The sequence below is a fragment of the Megascapheus bottae genome, chromosome 6, assembly GCF_031878675.1.
Source record: "Megascapheus bottae isolate mThoBot1 chromosome 6, mThoBot2.hap1, whole genome shotgun sequence".
Lineage (NCBI taxonomy): Eukaryota > Metazoa > Chordata > Mammalia > Rodentia > Geomyidae > Megascapheus > Megascapheus bottae.
Genome location: NC_143514.1, coordinates 74,483,683 through 74,504,516, shown reverse-complemented (window position 1 = coordinate 74,504,516; position 20,834 = coordinate 74,483,683). Strand labels below are relative to the sequence as shown.

Sequence of the window (20,834 nt, the reverse complement as noted above, 5' to 3'; positions counted from 1 at the left end):
GCAGTGTAGTGCCAGCCTTGAGTAGAAGAGCTCAGGGATAACACCCAGACCCTGAATTCAAGCCCCATAACTGACAAAAATGAAAAAGGAAGAAAGACAATGACATCTCCTCTACTTCCCACCACGGCCCCTCTTCCTTCAAGCCATACCTCAAAAGCACAGACACCCATGGACCAGCCTCTTGCTGGTATCTGCAAACTATGGCAAGATCCCTTGCTCTCACTGTAGTGCTGCGGAGTTAGGCATCATCCCCACCTGAACTCATTGGGGAACAGGCCTAGAACTTGTTCCACTTGTCTGGAATTAAATTCCAGTCTTGCCATTTGTGGGCTGGGTGGTCTTCAGTAAGTTTTCTTATTGCTAAATGGGGATAATATTGCCAGTGCTAGTGACTCATACCTGTAATCCTAGCTACTTGGGAGGCTGAGATCTGAGGATCACAGTTTGAAGCCAGTCCCGGCAGGTAAGTTCACAAGACCCCTTCACAAGCAAGAGCAGAATATGATGAGAACCTAAGATAGGTGGTCTGTGGTCCAGGAATGTGGCTGGGCAAGAAGCTAGACTATCTTGAAAAGGCTGTAGGTTTGGCTCAGTGGTAAGAAACCCTGCTTTGCCAGGCGCTAGTGATCCTAGCTACTTAGGAGGCTAAGATCTGAAGATCATAGTTTGAAGCCAGCCTAGGCAGGAAGGTCCATGAGACTCTTATCTCCAGTTAACCACCAAAAATCCAGAAGTGGAGCTGTGGCTCAAGTGGCAGAGTGCTAGCCTTGAGCAAAAAAACGTCAGAGACAGCACCCAGGCCCTGAGTTCATGCCCTAAAACTGGCACCAAAAAACAAACCAAAAATCACCTGCTTGGCAAAAGTGAGGCTATGAATTCGAACCCCAGTACTGCCAAACACACACACATACACAGAGAAAATAGCAACAGAGTCAGGCATTAGTTTCACACCTGTAATCCTACTGTTCAGAAAGGTGAGGTCTGAGGATCTTGTTTTGAATCCATCCGAGGTAGACAAACCCAAGAGATTCTTATTTCCTGATAGCCAGCAAAAAAGCAGAATGGGAGCCAGGCATGATGGTTCACGCCTATAATCCTAGCTACTCAGGAGGTTGAGATCTAAGGATCAAGGTTCAAAGTCAGACTGGGCACAAAAGAACCTGAGACTCTTATCTCCAAATAAACTCTAAAAAATTAGGAAGTGGGGCTTGACTCAAGGGTAGGGTGGTAGCCTTGAGCTGAAGAGCTCAGGGAGAAGGCCCAAGTTCAGGCATAGGGCTCTAGCCTTGAGCTGAAGAACTCAGGGACAGTTCCCAGGCCTACCACCAAAAAAAAAAAAAAAAAAAAAAAAGATAGTGGGCCAGCCCCTGGCACCAAAATAAATAAATAAAAGTACCTGCCACACAAGAAGATTGGGTGAATTATTTAAGGAGGGTGCTTACTCACCATAGCTGGAACTAGGGTAAGCACTCCAAACAACTGAACTGTACTTGCAGAGGTAAAAGGTGGTACCTGGGCTGGGGCTCCTGCCCTGTGGAACTCCAGATTTGATTGGGGCTCAGCTCCTTCACCATTCCACAGAGGGCTATTTGAAGCCCAATAACTACAGAGCCATTGTTGAGGTTGCCCAAGGCTGACATAGTTTTACCATTTGCTGCGCTGTCTCTTTCATAGATGAAGATGCTGGACACAGACAATACCAGGCTGGGCCGGGAGCTGGCAGAACTGCAGGGCCGCCTGGTCCTGGGTGAGCGGGCTGAGAAGGAGAGCAGGCGGGAGGCCCTAAGCCTCAAGCAGAGGATAATGAAGGGCGAGGCCAGCCTAGAGGCCTTGCGGCAGGAGGTAACTGGACAGAGGGGCAGACTGCCTAGAGGTGGGGGGAGCTCTCTACCTTTGTCCTCCCTCTAGCAGGAAGCATGTGGGCCCTCCAGTTCTGGAGTCCTTTAAGAATGCCCTCCGTAGCGCTTGTAATTGTCCTCCACCCCTAAAGAGGTTCCCCACTTAGAATAAGAACTGTAGACCTCATGTACATGGGCACAAAGACAACCTTGTTGGATTCTCCCAGCAGCCCCACGCAGCAGGTCCTGTGAGCCACATTCACTAGGAGAACCAGACACTGCAGCTCAGAGAAGTCAAGCAAGGCATCTACCCAACATCACACAGCAGCCCAGATCTGTCTGACCCTTAAGCCAGCACTTTCTCCATTCTGCCTTTTGGGCTGTTTCACTGCTGTGGCTTTGCTATGTGATCTGGTCACCGAGTGTCAAGTGCTTCAGATTGTTCATGGGAGAGGAGCCAGTGCAGCAGGGAAGGCTGAAGGAAGTGCACTGGCCCAACGCCTGGCTCCAGGTGGTTGGGTAGCCACACACTGCCTGTAATTCCCCAATGGTGTGAAGATAATTATTAAGTTATGTGTGCCCAAAGGCCAAGAGCAACCTTCGGAACTAGAGTACCAGGCTCTGATTCTTCACTCTACAGCATGAAAGCTGTGTGGCCTCAGACTAGTTACCCTCCCTGGGTCTCACTGTAATCAGTGTAAAGTTAGGATGACTCATAGTTTTCATTTGGGAGGGAAAGTGAAGTATCTCCTGGTACTGGCAAGTCCCGTCTATTAAATATTAACTGCTATTACTGATATCTCAGTGCATACTCAGGAAAAGGTAAAAAAAAAAAATGAATCCCACACTCCACGGATGGTCTTGTTCCCACCAACTTGGGTGGAGATCACTAAAGAACAGGTGTGGCCAGACTCGATGGCTCAGGCCTGTAATCCTGGTTACTCAGAAGTCTGAGATCTGAGAATTGTAGTTAGCTGTGGCACAAGTAGGGTAGTAGCCTTGAGCTGAGAAGCTCAGGACAGCGCTCAGGCACAGAGTTCAAGTCCCACAACCAACCAAAACCAAAAACAGAACAGGTGTGGTCACTTGGGGGTGGTGGGCACCAGGCTGGGCCAGGTACGTGGGCCATTGGGTGGGGATGGCCTTGTGACCCCCACCTCCTAGCTTCACTCTGTCCTAGCTCCAGGGATCCCAGCGGAAGCTGCAGGAGCAGGAGGGCGAGTTCCGAGCCCGAGAGCGAGGTCTGCAGAGCTCTCTGGAGGAAGCGCGCGGTGCTGAGAAGAAGCAGTTGGACATCACCCGTGGCCTGGAGCTGAGGCTGGAGGCAGCCAGGGCTGAGGCCACGGAGCTGGCGCTGCGCCTCAGCGCGGCTGAGGGCCGGGCACAGGGGCTGGAGGCCGAGCTGGCCAGAGTGGAGGCACAGAGGCGCACAGCAGAGACCCAGCTAGGCGGACTCCGTTCCGCCCTGCGCCGCGGCCTGGGTCTGGGCAGAGCGCCCAGCCCTGCTCCTCGGCTTGTGCTAGGCTCCCCAGCCCGGGATTCGCCAGCAGGAGGTGAGCCCAGGGGAAAAGCAGTGGGAGGGAGGCCACGCCCATTTCATTTGCCTTCCTAAGGCTGACTCTCAGGCCAAGCTCTGGCTTCACTGAAGATTCTTAATGCTCCAACTTCTCTTCCAAGTCTTTGAACTCCGCCTTCTTTTGTCTTCCTCAGCCTCCTATCTGAGCTCAGGGAAGCAAGAGCAGGCCTAGAATGGTGAAACCTCTTCCAGACAGGCACAGCCAGCCTGATCGCTGTTCAGGATCACATTCCTTCTTTCTCAGTATCTCTCAAGTGCCTAGTGTGGGCCAAGTTCTCTTAAACAGTGGGCATGTCTGCTCTAAGAGCTGGTAGTCTAGATGTATGACTAGCAGTGAGAAATGTGATTGATATGGAACCTGTCAGGGAGAAAGGCTGATCTGTGTAACCTCTGGAAAATAGCTTGGCATTTCCTCAAAAAGTGTAAAATAAAATTAGCCAGCATATCGGGGGTTGGGAGTTTGGCCTAGTGGTAGAGTGCTTGCCAAGCATGCACAAAGACCCAGGTTTGATTCCTTGGTACCACATACACAGAAAAAAGCCAGAAGTGGTGCTATGGCTCAAGTGGTAGAGCTCTAGCCTTGAGAAAACCCAAGGACAGTGCTCAGGCCCTGAGTTGAAGCCAGGCCTGAAAAAGCCAGGCAAAAAAAAAAGGGCCGGGAGTTTGGCCTAGTGGTAGAGTGCTTGCCTAGCATGCACAAAGACTCGGGTTCAATTCCTCAGTACCACATACATAGAAAAAAGCCAGAAATGGTGCTGAGGCTCAAGTGATAGAGCTCTAACCTTGAGAAAGCCCAAGGACAGTGCTTAGGCCCTGAGCTCAAGCCCATGACTGGCAAAAAAAAAAAAAAAAAAAAAAAAAGACCCTGCATATCTACTCTTAACCAAAACAAAGACTTCATTCAATAGATTATCTGTATATCAAAGTTCATTGAAACATTACTCACAATAGCCAATATGTGGTGACATCCTCAAATGTCAAAAGAATCTTAAGGGCTGGGTACGTGGCTTAGTGGTAGAATGCTTGCCTAGCATGCAAGAAGCCCTGGGTTCAATTCCTTGATATCAAATACACAGAAAAAGCTGGAAGTGGCACTGTGGCTCAAGTGCTAGAGTGCTAGCCTTGAGAAAGCCCAAGAACAGTGTCCCGTGCCCTAAGTTAAAGCTCTAGGACTGGCAAAAAAGAGAAAAAAAGGAATCTTAAATAAAAGATTATATCCAATGGGATATAATTCAGCCTTTAAGAGGTATAATATTTGTTAAATGTTACAGCATAGGTAAACCTTGACAGCATTATGAGTAAGTCATAAATGGTTATGAATCTACTTATATACCATCTGGAATTGACAACTCCATAAAAATGGAAAGCAGATTAGAGCTGGGCATTGGTCCCTCATGTAATTTTTGCCACTCAGGAGCCTGAGATCTGGAGGATCACAGTGCACAGTTAGTCCCTCTTAGAACCTAGGTACTGTGGACAAGATGTGTCTGTAGGAGACAGCAGTCAACATTACAGATTGCCCAGGCTGCCACAAGGCCCAGTGTTTTGATTGGCAGTGGGATCTGAGCAGGAGCACTGAATAGAGAGTTTTAGGCCAGTTTGAGCTACATAGCAAGATCCTATTTCAAAAGGGGCCAGGTACCCGTGGCTCATGCCTATAATTCTTCTGCTTAGTAGGTTGAGATCTGAGGATTGTGGTTTAAAGCTAGCATAGGTAAGATAGTCCATGGACACTTTCCTACAGTTGAGCATCCAGAAGGCCAAAAGTAGAGCTGTGGCTTAAGTGGTAGAGTGCTGTCCTTGAACATAAAAGCTCAGGAACATTGCCCTGAGTTCAAGCCCAAGGACTGACAAAAAAATAAATAGAAAAGAGTTGGAAATGCCCACTAGGGCCTGGGTCCTGGGAACACTGGTAGAGAGGAATGGTATGATCTTAAGCACTCCTGATAGCCCTCCTCCTAATAGATAGGGAGAAGACCTTAGACCGCTAGAGCCCCTGAAGGTCAAGGAGGCTTCTGAGAAGTAGCCTAACAGAAGAATGGTTAGCATGCATGAAGGCCCCAGGGCTGGAACAGGTTATGTTCTGGAATGATCTAGAACATGGGACCTACAAGTGACCATTACAGAGTGGCCAGCTTATATAGGATGGGAGGATGACGCTGGAGGAGGCAACAAAGCTTCTAAACTATAGCAAATAAGCTGAGCTTGTGTGAAGACTGTGAGGGCTGGCAAAGGCTGTTAAGCAAGAAGGTACAGTGGCCTGGTTTGTGCTGAACATAGTAGAGACAGGATATGTGGGACACCTAGGGCTCCTTCATCCCTGAGTGTTCTCTTCCAGGAAGCAGGGACGGACTGAGCAGCCCCAACCCTGTGGAATGCAGCCCTGGGTCCCAGCCACCATCCCCAGGTCCTGCCACCTCCCCAGTGTCTCCAGACCTGGACCCAGAGGCAGTGCGGGGAGCCCTCCGGGACTTCCTGCAGGAGCTGCATAGCACCCAGCGAGAGCGGGTGAGGCTAAGTGTTGGAGAGCTGGGCTGGGAGCTGGGGTTCTGGAGGGGCTGCGGGTTGTCATAGACGGGCTGTCTCTTTTTGCATTGGGGCTCTAGGATGAACTCCAGGCCCAGAACAGGGCCCTGAGTGGTCAGCTGACTGAGATGGAGGCTGAGAAGGACAGCGCAGTGGCACGGGTCAGGCATCTACAGAAAGCCGTGTCTGAGAGCGAGGAAGGTGAGGCTGACTCCAGGACCCCTGCTTCTGGCTGCTAAGGTGGGAGGCTAGGGATTGGCCCTGCCCTATTTCATGACCTGGTTCGAGGCTCTCTCCAGCAGGGGTCCTTTCTAGTCAGCCTCACCCTCTGTCCAGGCCTGCAGTTCTTGGGTACAGACGAGCACGGGGGGCTATGAATAGTCTGTGGGGTGCAGGCTGGGCTTCTGAGGCCCTGCTCAGGTCTCAGGGCTATCAGGCCTGATGGGACCTGGTGGTGGCTGCAGCCCGGCGCAGTGTGGATGGGCGGCTGAGCGGGGCCCAGGCGGAGCTGGCACTACAGGAGGAGAGCGTGCGGCGCAGCGAGCGGGAGCGCAGGGCCACTCTGGACCAGGTGGCTGCACTGGAGAGGAGCTTACAGGCCACAGAGAGCAAACTCCGGGCCAGCCAGGTGAGCAGGGGCTGAGGGCCAGTGGGGGCAGATGGGGAACCTGTGTGCCTGAGTGGATGTGGAAACCCTACCTGGTTCTCTGCAGTTCCCCACAACAGCCTGTGCCTCTTTCCGAAAGAACACACTTGATTTGGGGTCTCATTTCCACTTTGGCTGTAGGGAAAAGGTTTGGGCTTGAGTCTGACAGCCATAGACTATAATCCGGCCTCTATAGACTCTAGTCTAGCCTCTATCCAATCTGCTGTCTGCTTCTTATCCATGGCTTCTACATGAGGGGTACCTGGAATAGTCTCCTGTGGTGTCTGGGTCTCTGGATAGCGAAGTGAATGGTGTTCTGGGGTTTGACATGGCTCTGTCTGTCTGTCTGTCTGTCTGAAGTAGGAAGGCACAGGCCTTGGTGAAGACAGCCCTGTCTCTGGAAACTAAAGCCCCTTCCTTTCCCTTTCCTGGCCTTCTAGGCCTTCCCTGCAGCCCACCCCCTGCCTCTGGCTGAGGGCCAGGCTGGAACTGAATTGTTATGTCTGCGGCTTCAGCTCTGGCCTTGGGCCCAGCCACAGGGGCCCGGGAGGAGGCCAGGAACAAAGCTGGGTAGGAGCCAGAATGGGGGCTCCTAGGCTAGACAGGGCAGGGTGGGGTCCCAAATGGGGGCCAGGCTGGGTGGGATTGGGGAGCTACAGTGACGTCTTTACTTACCATGTCTGCAGGGGAAGTGAGTGGCTTTAGGGGCATCTCTGTCCCCACTCTCCATACTCCCTTCACTGCCTTGCCACCGACTGGGGACAGAGACGCCCCTAAAGCTATAGAGCAGTGGGGCCTGCAGTGCTGCCTGGTTCAGTTCAAGTTACACATGCAACTTCCTGCCACTCTGGAAAGCAATTCCATGGAGTAGGGGAGGGCCTTGGAGTCTGCATTTTCAGTCCCCTCCCTGGTGTTTTGTGAGTGTCCCATCTAGTCTTCCACTGGACAGATGTGACCCAGGGTCAGAGGGCAGGAGAGTGGTCCTGGGTCACATGACCTGTTAACCAGAACTTGACAGTGCACCAAGATCCTTATATCTCTTACCCTAGGAACAGTATGGGAAACTGAGTCCCCCGGGAGTTACACCATCTTCAAGGCTGCCTTGTCCTAGGGTCACTGTGGTGTGGGAGGGACTGCAGCTGGATGGGGCATCTTGGGCTTGAGCCTCTTCCACCTGCAGGAGAAGATGAGCAAGATGAAGGACACTGAGGCGAAGCTGGAGAGCGACAAGCGGCGCCTGAAGGATGTGCTGGATGCCTGCGAAAGCCGCACCATCAAGCTGGAGCTGCAGCGGCGTGCACTCGAGGGGGAGCTGCAGCGCAGTCGCCTGGGCCTCAGTGACCGTGAGACCCAGGCCCAGGCCCTCCAGGACCGGGTGGACTTCCTGCAGAGACAAGTGGGTCCCCTGTACACAGCTCCTCCATCTGCATATCCTATACCCAGCACATTTTTTTTTTTTTTGCCAGTCCTGGGACTTGAACTCAGGGCATGAACACTGTCCTTGAGTTTTCTCAAGGCTAGAGCTCTTCTACTTGAGCCACAGCACCACTTCCAGCCTTCCTATGTATGTGGTACTGAGGAATGAACCCGGGTCTTCGTGCATGCTCGTCAAGCACTCTACCACTAGGCCAAACTCCCAGCCCTGTTCCTAGCACCTTAGAGGGACCACATGATCCCATAGGCCCGAGGCCAGAATTATATGGTCATTGTTGCTGCTGCTGGTGGTGGTGGTGCTACACACTGGGGTTTGAACCTAGGGCCTTGTGCTTGCTAGGCAGGAGCACTGCCTCCTCTGAGGAGCCCCATCTCCAACCTTTTTTTTTTTTGGTGGGGCTTGAACTCGGCCTAAGCACTGTCCCTGAGCTCTTCAGCTCAAGGCTACCACACTACCTTTGAGCCAAGCCCTGCTTCCCCATTTTCTAGAGAATAATTGGAGATAAGAGTCTCAGGTCCTTTTGTGCCTGGGCTGGTTTTAAACCTTGATCCTCAAATCTCAGCCTCCTGAGTGGCTAGGATTATAGGGGTGAGTCACCACGCCCAGCTTTTTTTTCTTAATTTTTAAATTTATTTATTATTTATTTCTTGCCAGGCTTGAGCACTATCCTTTTTTTTTTTTTTTTGGTCAGTAGTGGGGCTTGGACTCTGGGCCCGCCCTACCTCTTGAGCTACAGCTCTACTTCTGGTTTTCTGGTGATTAATAGTGATAAGAGTCTCTCCGTCTTTAGTGCCCGAGCTGCCTTTGAACTGTGATCCTCAGATCTCAGCCTCCTGAATAGCTAGGATTACATGTGTGAGCCACTGTACCCAGCTTTTTCTTTTTCTTTTAAATGCCAGTATTGGTGTTCAATTCAGGGCCTTACATTCTTGCTTGGCTTTTTTTTGCTCAAGGCTGACACACTACCACTTGAGCCACACCTCCACTTTCTGCTCTTTGCTGATTGATTGGAGGTAAAAGTCTTATATTTGTCTTCCTGAGCTGGCATTGAACCAAGATCCTCAAGTCTTAGTCTACTGAGTAGCTAGGATTGAAGGCATGAGCTACTGGTGCCCAACTTTGACTGTTGTTTTTGAGATGCCGCTCTTTGTGTGAATATGCCTCTAGACCATGATCCGCCTGTGTAAGTCTGCTGTTACCAGCTGAGATGACAGCTGGGCACCATCATACCCAGCTTCTTCTGTTGAGATGGTCTTGCATGTTTGTGCTTTCCTGGAACCATGATCCTCTCAGTCTCAACCCTTGAGACTGAGCTAAATTACGAGCATGCAGCATTGCACCCAGCTATTGGTTGGAAAGGGGTCCTGTGGCCCTCCTGATCTCAGCAGGATCCATTAGCACATGCTTCCTGCCTGTTTTATAAAGGGTGACGTTCTTGGTAATCACACAGCTAGTACACGGTAGATCTGGTTTAGAAGTCAGGCTAGCCATGGTGGCTCCTGCCTGTGATTTCAGCTGCTTGGGAGGTAGAGATTGAGAGGATTGCCTTTTTGTTTTGTTTTTGACAGTCCTGGGGCTTGAACTCGGGGCCTGGGCACTGTCCCTGAGCATCTTTGGCTCAAGGTCAGTATTCTATGACTTAAGCCACAGTGGCACATCCACTTTTTTCTGTGTATGTGGTACTGAGGAATGAACCCAGGGCTTCATGCATGCTAGGCAAGCACTCTACCACTAAGCCACCTTCCCAGCCTGAGGATTGCCTCTTGAAATTGGCTCAAGCCTGACTCTGTCAGGCATGGTGGCTCACACCTGTAATCCTAGCTACTCAGGAGGCTATGATCTGAGAATCAAGGTTCAAAGCCAGCCTAGGTACAAAAAGACCTGAGACCTTATCTCCAATTAACCACTAGAAAACAGGAAGTGAGGCTTGGCTCAAGGGTAGGGTGGTAGCCTTGAGCTGAAAAGCTCAGGGACAGCACCCAGGCCTAGTTCAAGCCCCATGATCCACAAAAAGAAAAAAGAAAAGTTGGACTGTGTCTCAAAGACTAAGTGCTTGTACTTTGTACTTATAATACCAGCTGTGTGAGAAATGTGAGTGGTCTGAGGCTGACCTACGCAAAAAGCCTGAGATTCTATTCCAAAAATAAGTACAGTGAAAAGAGAAAGCTGACTGCAGTGGCTCACATCTGTAATTCTAGCTGCTCAGGAGGTTGAGATCTGAAGAATCACATTTCCAAGGTAGCCTGGGCAGGAAAGTCCGTGAGGCTTTTATCTCCAATTTACCACCAAAATCTGGAGATTGAGCTGTGACTCACGTGGTAGGGCACTAGCCTTGAGCAAAACAAGACAAAACAAAACAAAAAACTCAGTGGTAGTTCCCAGGCCCTAGTTCAAACCCCAGGACGCCCCCCCCCCCCAAGAGTTGGAAATGTGGTAGAGCTCTTGCCTAGCCAGTGCAAGTTCCTAATAAAACCCCCAGACCAGAGCTGCCATAAATAAGAGTTGAGGACTGTGTGATGATACACAGACAACTTAGACATGTGGGTTGCACTTTTCTCTTTGTGCCTTGGCTGCTAAGACGCTCATAACTAGAATGTTCAATAACATTCTAGTCTTACATGCATACACGCCAAAGTACAGAACAGAACATTGTAGGATCGTGGTAGACTCTTGTGTGTTCTACAGCAGGGAGGAGAAGTGAGTGGGACTGAGTGGAGACCATGGGGTGTGGGACAACAGGCTTTCAGGGCTCTGGACATGGGTAGTTAACTGCAGCAGGCACTCGGGGAACACATGGGAACCGTGAGGGTCCATGGAGAACTTGAGTTGGGCACACCTGTTGGAGCTACAGTGGGAGTGGAGCCTTTGCCATTCTATCTGTCCTGCCAGGTAGCAGACAGTGAGATGAAGGCAGGAAGCTTGCAGCTGACGGTGGAGCGGCTGAATGCAGCTCTGGCCAAGGTGGAGGAGAGCGAGGGGCTTCTACGGGGCAAAGTCCAGAGCTTGACTGAGGCTCTGGCCCAGAGCAGTGCCAGCCTCACCAGTACCCAAGACAAGAACCTGCACCTACAGAAGGCCCTAACTGCCTGCGAACATGACCGCCAAGTGCTCCAGGTAGGCTGGGTGGTCACAGGTTCTAGCTGGGGAAGAAAGCCAGCCAGTAAAAGACTGAGGAGGGGATGGGGGCTAGTGGCAAGCCAGCCAGTGAGCTGTTGGCAGGGAGTTTTAAAGAACCAACCAGGGCCAGGAGTTTGGCCTAGTGGTAGAGTGCTTGCCTAGCATGCATGAAGACCTGGGTTTGGTTCCTCAGTACCATATACATAGAAAAAAAAAAAGCTGAAGGTGGTGCTGTGGCTCAAGTGGTAGAGCTCTAGTCTTGAAAAAGCCCAAGGACAATGGTCAGGCCCTGAGTTCAAGGCCCAGGAGTGGCAAAAAGAAAGAAAAAAAAATTAACCAGTCAGAGAACATGTTTGAGGGAGGATTGGGGCGTGGGGAGCATGAGCCAATCAGAAGTGTTTGGCATGATTAGGGGATGCAGTGAGAGAAGGAACCAACTCGTAGACGCTCGGGTGCAGAGTGGGGAGTGGCTCCCACAGTGTGCACACCTGTTTCGTGGACTGTGAACCTGCCCAGAAATAGAGGGCAAGCGAATCTTTTGCCAATGGGCTCTCAGGCCTGGCACCATCAACCTCTGTTCTCTAGGAACGGCTAGACGCTGCCCGGCAGGCACTGTCTGAAGCTCGGAAGCAGAGCAGCTCTCTGGGTGAGCAGGTACACACAATGCGGGGAGAGCTGGCAGAGCTGGAGTTGCAGCGGACAGAGTCTGAAGGGCAGCTGCAGCAGCTGCGAGAGGTGAGGGCCGGGCTGGATGCCTTCTACCCATTGTGAGGGTATCCACACCTTGGCCTAATCCCCTGAGAGAGAGCATGGCTGGCTGGGCCACACCTCCATTATACAGAGGTGCAAATAGAGGCAAAGAGACCTGCCTGGCCTCTGCTACAGGTGCTGGAGCAGCGGCAGGAGGCCGAGGCTGCAGCCTTGCGCACTGTGCAGAAGCTGCAGGATGAACGGCAGCGGCTGCAAGAACGCCTGAGCAGCCTGCAGCGCGCCCTGGCACAGCTGGAAGCAGAGAAGCGTGGAGTGGAACGCTCCGCCCAGCGGCTGGACAAGGACCGCGTGGCCCTCAGGAGGACACTGGACAAGGTAGACTGCTCACCAGGGGACACCCTTGCTTCCTTTGGAGCCTGGCTTGAGTGGGTCTCAGCCATGGTGTCTGCCTCTGTTTTTATCCTCCCTGCTAGGTGGAACGTGAAAAGCTCCGCAGCCATGAGGACACTGTGCGGCTGAGTGCTGAGAAGGGCCGCCTGGGCCGTACCCTCACTGGGGCAGAGCTGGAGCTGGCTGAGGCCCAGAGGCAAATCCAGCAGCTGGAGGTTTGGCCCCTGCCACCAGCACCTCACCCTCTCCCTCACCCTGGTCCCCAACTCCAACCACCCTAAGTCAAGTATGAGCAGTGTCTAGGGCCAGGGGGTCTCACAGTGGAGAGAGGGCTGCTGTCTGTCTATAGGGAGCTGTGCCTTCCCAGAATGGGCATAAAGAGGGGGGAGTGTGCATAGGGTTTGCCCGTGTGTGGAACCATCTCCTGTGGCCGTAGCACATGTGTGTGTCCAGGTGTTTTCATATATGCAGATCTGAGAATAGTGAGACTGCATGCTTGCATCAAGGAAATGTATGGGCTTTGTTTTTGTTCCTGTGTGCACATGAGCCAGTCATTGGTGTGTGTGTGTGTGTGTGTGTACCCTATCCCAGGAATTGTGGGCTGTCAGCCAGTGATGTGGGGGACAAGCAAGGATCTCCTCACCCTACCTGGCCATGCTTCAGGGAAGCTGTGCTCAGTGCACACTGGGCCAGAACCCTAAGTGTGGCTTCTCCCACAGGCCCAGGTGGAGGCTTTGGAGCAGAACCATGGCCCAGGGCCATTAGAAGTGGAAGAGCAACAAGGGCTGGAGCTGCAGCAGGAGGTGGCGCGCCTGCGCAGTGCCCAGGAGCAGACGGAGCCCACTCCAGAGGCACGGGAGCAGGTTCACCACCAGCGGGTACGCGGGCTGGAGGAGCAGGTACAGCCCTTCGGTGGGGAGGGAGGGAGTGCATGCTGGGCCTGGGGCCTGTTGTGTACACAGCTGATGGTTCCTGGAACTTACAGAGGGCCGGGTGGATCAGTGTTGGTGCCAGCCACAGCTGCACAAGGAGTCTGAGTGGCGCTACTAGGGCTCAGCCCCTCCATGCGGCTCCCTGCACACTCTGGCTCCATGCCCGGGGAGGCCCTCTCCCTGGGTGGCACAGGTGGTCTCAGCAGCTCTAACCTGTTCTCTCCACCTGGGAGCCTAGGAGACAAAGAGGGCTCTCCCCTGCTCTGGAAGATAAGGAGAGCCTTGTCTTCCTGGGTGTACCAGCCTGAACCCCAGGCTGCCCTCACTGGCTAGCAAGATCATTGTCCCTGATGAAGTTGTGTCTGTGTGGCCCAGCCACCAGGGTCATGTGTCCAGCCTTGGAGCATGGGCTGGTAGCCCTGAGGACACTCAACAGTTAGACACCTACTGCTACAAGGGGCAAAGAGGAGGGAAGTCTCTGTCCTCAAAGCTATGACTGAGGAGCCTTCCCTCGGCTCCTTCCTCTTCCCTAATCACACTGGGACCTAGACTTCCCTGCTTCCTCTCTTTTCCAGGTATCCACCCTGAAGGGGCGGCTGCAGCAGGAGCTCCGAGGGAGCTCATCATCCTGCCCACTGCCCTCTGCCTCCCCCGAGAAATGAGTTTCTTCCCAGAAAATACCCTGCATGAGCAGAAGAGGGGCCTGTGGAGAGGGGGACTGCTGGGGTTGGGGGCAGTGCCCCCTCCAGGTCACCCCACAATAGCTTCATGGTATTGTCAGGCTATGCATGCACTCCTCCCCTGGGAAAAGCCACTCTAGATTTTCCATGGTCCTCTGGAAAGCACTGAGCCAGAGTCTGCTCAGGGAGAGCCCTCGTCTCCAGCCAGCCCTGGACGAGGACTTACGGGAAAGGGATGCCCAGTGCAGGACAGGGCAGCGCCCGGGCCCTGACTGGCTTCCAGATACCCTCCACCATAGTTAAGACTTGGTTAGGGAGCTCCTTAGTGAGCTTAGAATGTATTTTTGTACCCATTTTTAATGTTAACTGTTGAGAACTTGTGTTTTTTTGTCACAAGACCTGTTTTCTAAAATCTGTTTGTCACAGATTCTTTGCTCCTCTGTCACAAGGCTCACCCTGTGGGGGAGGGAGAGGGGAGGTAGGACAGAGGAAAAGCCCAAAGACAGTGCTCAGGCCCTGGGTTCAAGCTCTAGGACTGGTGCAAAAAAAAAAGGGGGGGGGGCTGGGACCTGGTGCCAGGGAACCCCAAGGTATAGTCCTGTGTCCAGTTGGGACTTGCCAACCTCACAGGGTGTCCTGGGCCCCTCATTTACAGATGGGGTGTCAAGGTTTGGGGCTGGGACCTGGCTTGGCACCATGGTTCTGCCCAAGCAGACCTTTGCTGCTTTTTTCTGGCCTCTCAGGACAGGGCCACCCTGGCCACAGAAGGACTCATGGTAGTGAGGTAGACAAGGGCAGGCCGGCAGTAAGCCTGGACCTCACTCTGGCTCCATCGAGAGGTGCCGAGTCCCACCGCTGTGTGGCTGCACTGGTATTTCTGGAGTGGGCCTGCCCTATGGCAGTGAGGGGGGTCTCAGTGTGCAGGGGCAGCTGGGAGAGGGGCTGCAGTGGTGCACCCCATCTCTGTCTTCCCCAGCTACAAAAAAAAACAACCACTGCCTTACCCCCTCCACTGCCATTCACCTGGTGGCACACAGCGCGGTTGTACCTTCTGGTGGCTCGTCCACACAGGCCAGGCAGCCCTGACCATGAAAGCATTGTACGCAAGGCCTTGCGCTCTTCCTGCCTCCCCCCCACGCATGCACATGCACATTCGTGATGGCAAGCCACAGCTGAAGCCAGTGGGGGCGGAGGCAGGACTGGGGTGCAGGGCACCATTACCCAAATACCCCCTCTTCTCCATGAGCACTTCCGTGTGCCCTGTATAGAAAAGTGACTCTGGATCTTTTGTAAAAATGTTTAATTTTGTATAAAACAAAGGTAGTCCGTGCCTGGGGGCTGCAGCAAATCCAAGCAGACCAGCCGGGGTGAGGGGTGTCACTACAGGGGGGTGGGGCTGTAAAGGGGTGACTGCCCTTGGTGGGGCTGAGAAGGCACATAGGAGCCCAGGCCTCACACTGTGTTCGGGGTGGCCCTGGGTGGGGGGGCTGGAGCACCATGGGCAGGGCCCCGCCCCCCACCTGAGCCACTGCAAGGAAGGAGTCGGGGTGGGGGGAAAGCACCAAGTCAGGCAGGGCCCGAGGCAGGGCCCCGAGGCTCCCAATGCCAACACCAGCCCCCTAGCAGCCCCCACAGCTCCTGGCGCAGGAGGCCGCCACCGACTGGCACAGGCCGCTGACGGCCATCACACCGCACTTGGAGAACCTGTCCCGGCACAGGTCAGCTGGAGGGCAAGGAGGAGGAAGGGTGAGGGCATGGGTGTGAGGGGCTGTGGAGGGTGGGGAGTCCGGGGACTGGGCAGGAGGGACCGGGTGGCGTGGGCAGTGGAAAGAAGTGGGGAGTCGTACCTCGGAGGAGCTCCTCGTGGGCGCACACCGTGCGGACGCAGATCTCCTTATTGACCACGTATACACGACGGAGGCTGGCGGGGAGGGGAGGCTCAGCCCCACCCATACCCAGTGAGACAGCCCAGGCCCACCCCCAGAGCCAAGCTTTGCAGCACTCAACACCCCAAGCTCTGACCTTGGCGGCTGGACCAGTCCTGCCCCTCCCCTGCCCAGGGCTCTGGCAATACCCCTGTGCCCGCTCACCTGTAGAAGCAGACCTCGTTAAGGCACTGTTTGCACGGCTTGTGGATGGAGTAGAGGCGGGTGCATGGGTACTGTTCCTCCCGGCAGTCTAGGGGACAGGTGGGGTCAGGCATGGGGCTCAGAACAGGAGGGAATGCCCCCAAGCTAACCCACAGGGACTGGGGCCTGGACCCCACACAGATGCCTGACACACACGGATGGACCTCGTGCAGTTACACACACACACACACACACACACACAGAGTCATGCTCGGCAGCCTGTTAAACATCTGAGATTCAGCACAAACCCACAGCCACCTCAGGAGGTCACAAGTCCAGTAGCAGATTTGCAGACCTTGGACTCCACGCCTCATCTGCCTCCGTGGGTGATGCTTGCTCTCCCAGCCCCTTCTCGGGCTTGGCTCAGCTGGCCTGGCCTCCCTGGTCCCTGACTTTTTCTTGCCTTAACACGGGCACCGCTCTAACTCCAGCCAGCAGGAAGCCCCTGGCATAAGCCCTGCCCTCTGTCCTTGAGACATGACCCAGGCCTCCAGCCAGGCCAGCCAAGACACGATGGGGTCTCTGAGCTGCTATCCAAAAGAAAGGTTACATCTCCCAGTCTCCACGCCTATTCATGCAGGTTTACCCACAGTGTTCCCAACTCCAGCCCAACTTCTGGAGCCATGCCTCTGTTTCCCCAGCTGTCAGGAGGCTCTTACCAAGAGGCCCAGGCTCCGTGGGTTCCGTCTCTGCGTTTCCAGGCTCTGGTGGCTCTGAGGTAGAGAAGAGAAGATGGGGAGCCCCTGGCAGGGAGTCTAGAGAGGGCAGAGGTCACTTCAGTCCTGGCCCAGATGCCCCCAGGAGCTGAGGAACACAGCCCTGGCCTACCTGGGGTAGGGGCTGGGATGACTTCCTGTTGCACCTGCTGCTGGGACTGGAACTGGAACTGCTCCTCTGGGGGCCGGGAACTCATTTCTACATTGGGGGACAGGGAGTCTGCTCCCTAATTAACCTGCAGAGTCCTTTCAGGCTCCCCACCCCTGCTTCCCACTCCCTTCCTGTCCCAGTTTGACCCTTACCTTGGTACTCATAGTAGTCTGGGCCTTCTGCAAATGAAGAGTTGGGGAGCTGGTGAGTCAGGTTGCCTTGGGTCCCCTCCCCCCGAGTGAGGTCAAGTGTGAGGCAGGGACCACCCCCAGGACTCCCCCCCCTCCCCGGAGCCAGGCTTGGCATGACAAGGTCGGGGTCCCCCTCACCGATCTGGTCGCCATAGTGGGTGTACTGGACATGTTCCGGGAATGGGGGAAGCGAGTCCAGGTCATACTGGCCTTGAGCCAGTAGGCCTACTGGGGGGGGGGAGGAAGAGCATGTGTGGGTTCCCTGCAGGGAAGTGGAGCCCAAAGTCCTTCTGGGAAGCAAAGTGAGTCACAAGAACAGATTGGAAGAGCCTAGGACACTACAACCAGACTTGCAGACTGGAGGTCTGAAGTCCCTCAAGATGCCAAAGGCCCTAGGCTGCTCCTGCATGCCACGGGGCCTTTGCACACCATTTCCCCCTGCATCATCTGCAGGTCTCACCTCACCTTTCAGCTCTGAGGACCAGCCATCCTGCACCCCCTAGCTCTCTGTGTATTTCCATCATCTACTCAACACCATTGATAAGAATCATGTCTACTTATTCAGTATTTGCCATTTGTTCTTCCCTAGCCTGGGATTTGTCTGCCTCGAGGCTCTCAGAGCCATTCTGGCCTACTTCATTGCTGTAGCTCTAGGGCTTGGCCCAGTGCCTGGCACATAGTAGGACCAATCCATATGTTTGATGGACTTGGCAGGGCCTCTGTGATGCCCACTGATACTGAAGACCTTCTCAAAGGTCAAGACAATGTGAGAGGATAGAACCCCTAATGGCCTCCCTGCCTCTGTGACCTCCCCTCCCAGTTCTCTACTGTGGCTCCAGACTGAGCCAGTCACAGTACAAACCCTGCAGCTTCCTAAGTGCTGGGAGCAGTTCTGGCCACAGACTCGTGGTGGGGTCATGGCAAGGACTGTTAGCTTCTCCCCCCCCCACCCCGACAAACCCGACTCTGTCCCACCCACAGGGAGCCAGCCCCAGCCCCAAACGCACATACCAGGCAGGAAGAGCAGGAAGAGGTAAGCAGCACCCATGGTCATGGAGGAAGGAGGTTGGGGTGGTGTCAGAGGGCAGCTGGAAGAAGAGGAGGGAGGGTGCATTCCAGGCCTGTGACCCCCAGACCGCAGAGCCCACCTCTGACCCTAAATTCAACCTAAGAATAGAAGCCAGTCACCTGGAGGAGTGGGGGCTGGGAACTTGGAGGGACATTCAAAGTCCCTACTTGGGGGTTCAGGTCAAGGGGAAACAGACTAGTCTGGTACTGGTGGCTCACACCTGTAATCCTGGCTACTCAGGAGGCTGTGATCTGAGGATCACAGTTCAAAGTCAGTCCAGGCAGAAGTCTGAGAGATTCTTCTTTCTAATTAACCAGGCAAAGACTGGAAATGACCAGGTGCTGGTGGCTCCCAACTGTCACTCTGGCTACTGAGATCTGAGGATCTGAGGTTGGAAGCTGACTGGGCAGTCAAATCCAGAGATTCATCTCCAATTAGCAACCAGACAGTGGAGCTACAGCTGAAGTAGTAGAGTACTGCTGGCCTTGAGTGAAAAAGCCAAAGGAGAGCTCAAGGTGCCAAGTTCAACTCCCCACATTAGTACAAAAGACATCCTGACAAATAGCCAGACTGCCCCTGCCCCGGTTTGCCTTACCAAGGAAACCTTTCCAGGTCTCTCTTTGGCCACAGCCATGCCTACCCTCTGCCCTGGCAGCTGGGGGCTGTGCCTCATGCACTCTTAGAACCCTTGGTCCCCCAGGGCCCCAGCCCTGGCCAACCACCACCCCAGCCTGCACACGCAGCTCAGCCTGCGCTGCCTTCGCCAGGCTGCCACCTGCTCCCAATTAGCCCCTGGGTCCTGAGCGTGTTGCTCAGCGGGAAACCACATGCATGCAGCCTGAGGGGCCCCCAGTGCAGCCAGGCTCCCAGCCCCCAGAAGACTCCTGCCAGGCTCCAGGCCTCCCAAGCCCTGGCGGGCTTCATCCCAGGCTCACGTGACCCCAGCAGGCTGCACTTAGGGAGGAAGGAGACTGAGGAGGGCTCCTCTGGACCTTGGCACACTTTTTTCATGGAGGGTGATGATGTCACCCAGCCCAGGGGGTCTGCACCTCCCAGACACTATGACAAGTGTGGTGTTATTTTGGGGTGAGGCCACTAGTCCATCATTTTCACCAGGTCGTTGGCGTTCAGGCACTCCTGGGCACATCGAGCCTCCAGTCTTGGCACTACAGTGGGCCTGGCACTGCCTGCAGGTCCCCCTGTCACGCCCAGCTCTGTGGAGATGACCTCAAAACTATAGCCTAGGGGCTGGGAGTTTGGCCTAGTGGTAGAGTGCTTGCCTAGCATGCACAAAGACCAGGGTTCGATTCCTCAGCACTCCACATACATAGAAAAAGCCAGAAGTGGTGCTGTGGCTCAAGTGGTAGAGCTCTGGCCTTGAGAAAGTCCAAGGACAGTGCTCAGGCCCTGAGTTCAAGCCCAGGACTGGCAAAAAAAAAAAAAAAAAAACCTATCAGCCTACTGTGGAGAAGGCTATGAGGGCCAAATCCACAGCCCAGCGTTCCAAGAGGGGCCCTTCCAGCCCTGCACGGGAAGCGCTTCCACACCACCCACTGGGGCCCCCAATTTTACCTTTGTCCCCCTTTTGCCCCAGGAGTCTAGGAAAAGGGCAGAGTGGGACATGGCCCCACTCCCAGATGCTTCTCTCTCTCTCTCTCTCCCTCTCTCTCTCTCTCTCTCTCTCTCTCTCTCTCTCTCTCTCTCTCACACACACACACACACACACACACACACACACACCCGCCAACCATCTCAGGCATGCAGGATCTCTCTGTGGTGGGGTAGGATGGATGGGGGGATGGATTTGGAGGCATCATGCCTCCCCCCCACAGGCCCATCTGACAACCTAGGCCTCCCTCATCATGGTAGGTTGCATCCATTCCACCTTCCAGACTGGCAACAGGAGTGTCACCTCTCAGGAGTCTTCCCCTCACATCCTGGGGTGTCCAGGGGTGTGAGGACACCCCAGGAGGCTGAGGGGGTGACAATCCCTGAAGGGGTCTTCTAGAGGGAAGGAGACCAAGGGGTAATAGTGGGCCTAAAGAGGAAAATGATGGATCCCACTTTTTCAAGCACTTCTAGACTGAGTTTTGGGGGTCCGAGGCTACCCCCACCCTTAGCCCCTCCCCACTTGCACCCCTCCCCTGAGGTCCTGAGTGGGCGGGTAGGAGAAGGGGCGTCCACACTGGCCCAGACCCTGGGCTGGGGTCCCGATGTTGTACCTCCAGGAGCTGCTGGGCGGTTAGAGGCTCCAGGCCTCCCACATCTGGGGTCTCTTTGTCCAGTGCTCCTGCCTGGGCTGCTCCGCTCCGCTCCCACCCCTGCTGCCCTCCGCACGCCCGCCCCGCCGCATTCCAGCCTCCAGGAGGACAAAAATGAGGCTCCCGAACCCCTGCTTGTGACTCCCCGACCCTTCCCCACTCTCATCCAAAGCCACCCTAAACTTATGCCACTTAGCATCTGTTCCTGAGCGGCCTTCAAGCTTGGGGTCCGGAGTGTCCCACAACTCCCGGCCCTGGGTCCCCCCAACGTGCGGCAGGCGACCCTGAGCACCAGGCCTGCACTTACCTGTCCACCCACTGCGCCGCGATCTAGAGGCCGCTGGCTCAGAGTGCGCCCCTGGAGCCCCGCTGCCCACAGCCCGCTGCTGAGCCCCCCTCCGGGCCCCCGACGGCCGGCGCCCGCCTCCAGTCTGGAGCCGCTGGGTCCTAACGCGAGCTGCATGGC

General features: G+C 54.6%; 2 protein-coding genes across 4 annotated transcripts in view; one reads left to right on the top strand and one right to left on the bottom strand.

The window, feature by feature from the left end:
• The window catches only part of Crocc (ciliary rootlet coiled-coil, rootletin), a 51,579-nt gene extending 37,360 nt beyond the window's left edge, over positions 1-14,219 (top strand). The window contains exons 26-37 of the mRNA XM_090335725.1: positions 1,675-1,842; positions 3,019-3,391; positions 5,753-5,922; positions 6,021-6,141; positions 6,405-6,568; positions 7,767-7,982; positions 10,911-11,135; positions 11,724-11,873; positions 12,024-12,224; positions 12,323-12,454; positions 12,959-13,138; positions 13,747-14,219. Coding sequence (XP_090191851.1) covers positions 1,675-1,842; positions 3,019-3,391; positions 5,753-5,922; positions 6,021-6,141; positions 6,405-6,568; positions 7,767-7,982; positions 10,911-11,135; positions 11,724-11,873; positions 12,024-12,224; positions 12,323-12,454; positions 12,959-13,138; positions 13,747-13,833 — 2,187 coding nt within the window. The 3' untranslated portion in view covers positions 13,834-14,219. The remainder of the gene's footprint in view (positions 1-1,674; positions 1,843-3,018; positions 3,392-5,752; positions 5,923-6,020; positions 6,142-6,404; positions 6,569-7,766; positions 7,983-10,910; positions 11,136-11,723; positions 11,874-12,023; positions 12,225-12,322; positions 12,455-12,958; positions 13,139-13,746) is intronic.
• Positions 14,220-15,154: 935 nt separating this feature from the next.
• On the bottom strand, positions 15,155-20,779 carry Mfap2 (microfibril associated protein 2). 3 transcript variants are annotated; one of them, XM_090333891.1, is made up of 9 exons: positions 20,676-20,779; positions 18,050-18,126; positions 17,177-17,266; positions 17,000-17,026; positions 16,809-16,916; positions 16,640-16,693; positions 15,942-16,029; positions 15,699-15,772; positions 15,155-15,574 (listed from the first exon to the last, which is right to left on the bottom strand). In XM_090333891.1, the coding sequence occupies exons 2-9, from the start codon at positions 18,090-18,092 to the stop codon at positions 15,471-15,473; spliced, it is 588 nt and encodes a 195-aa protein (XP_090190017.1). In that variant the 5' UTR covers positions 18,093-18,126; positions 20,676-20,779; the 3' UTR covers positions 15,155-15,470. The 3 variants fall into 3 exon arrangements, with proteins under 3 accessions (XP_090190017.1, XP_090190018.1, XP_090190019.1); XM_090333892.1 differs by having other exon boundaries at positions 17,177-17,263; XM_090333893.1 differs by lacking the exon at positions 17,000-17,026 and having other exon boundaries at positions 16,809-16,895.
• Between the last annotated feature and the right edge of the window lie 55 nt (positions 20,780-20,834).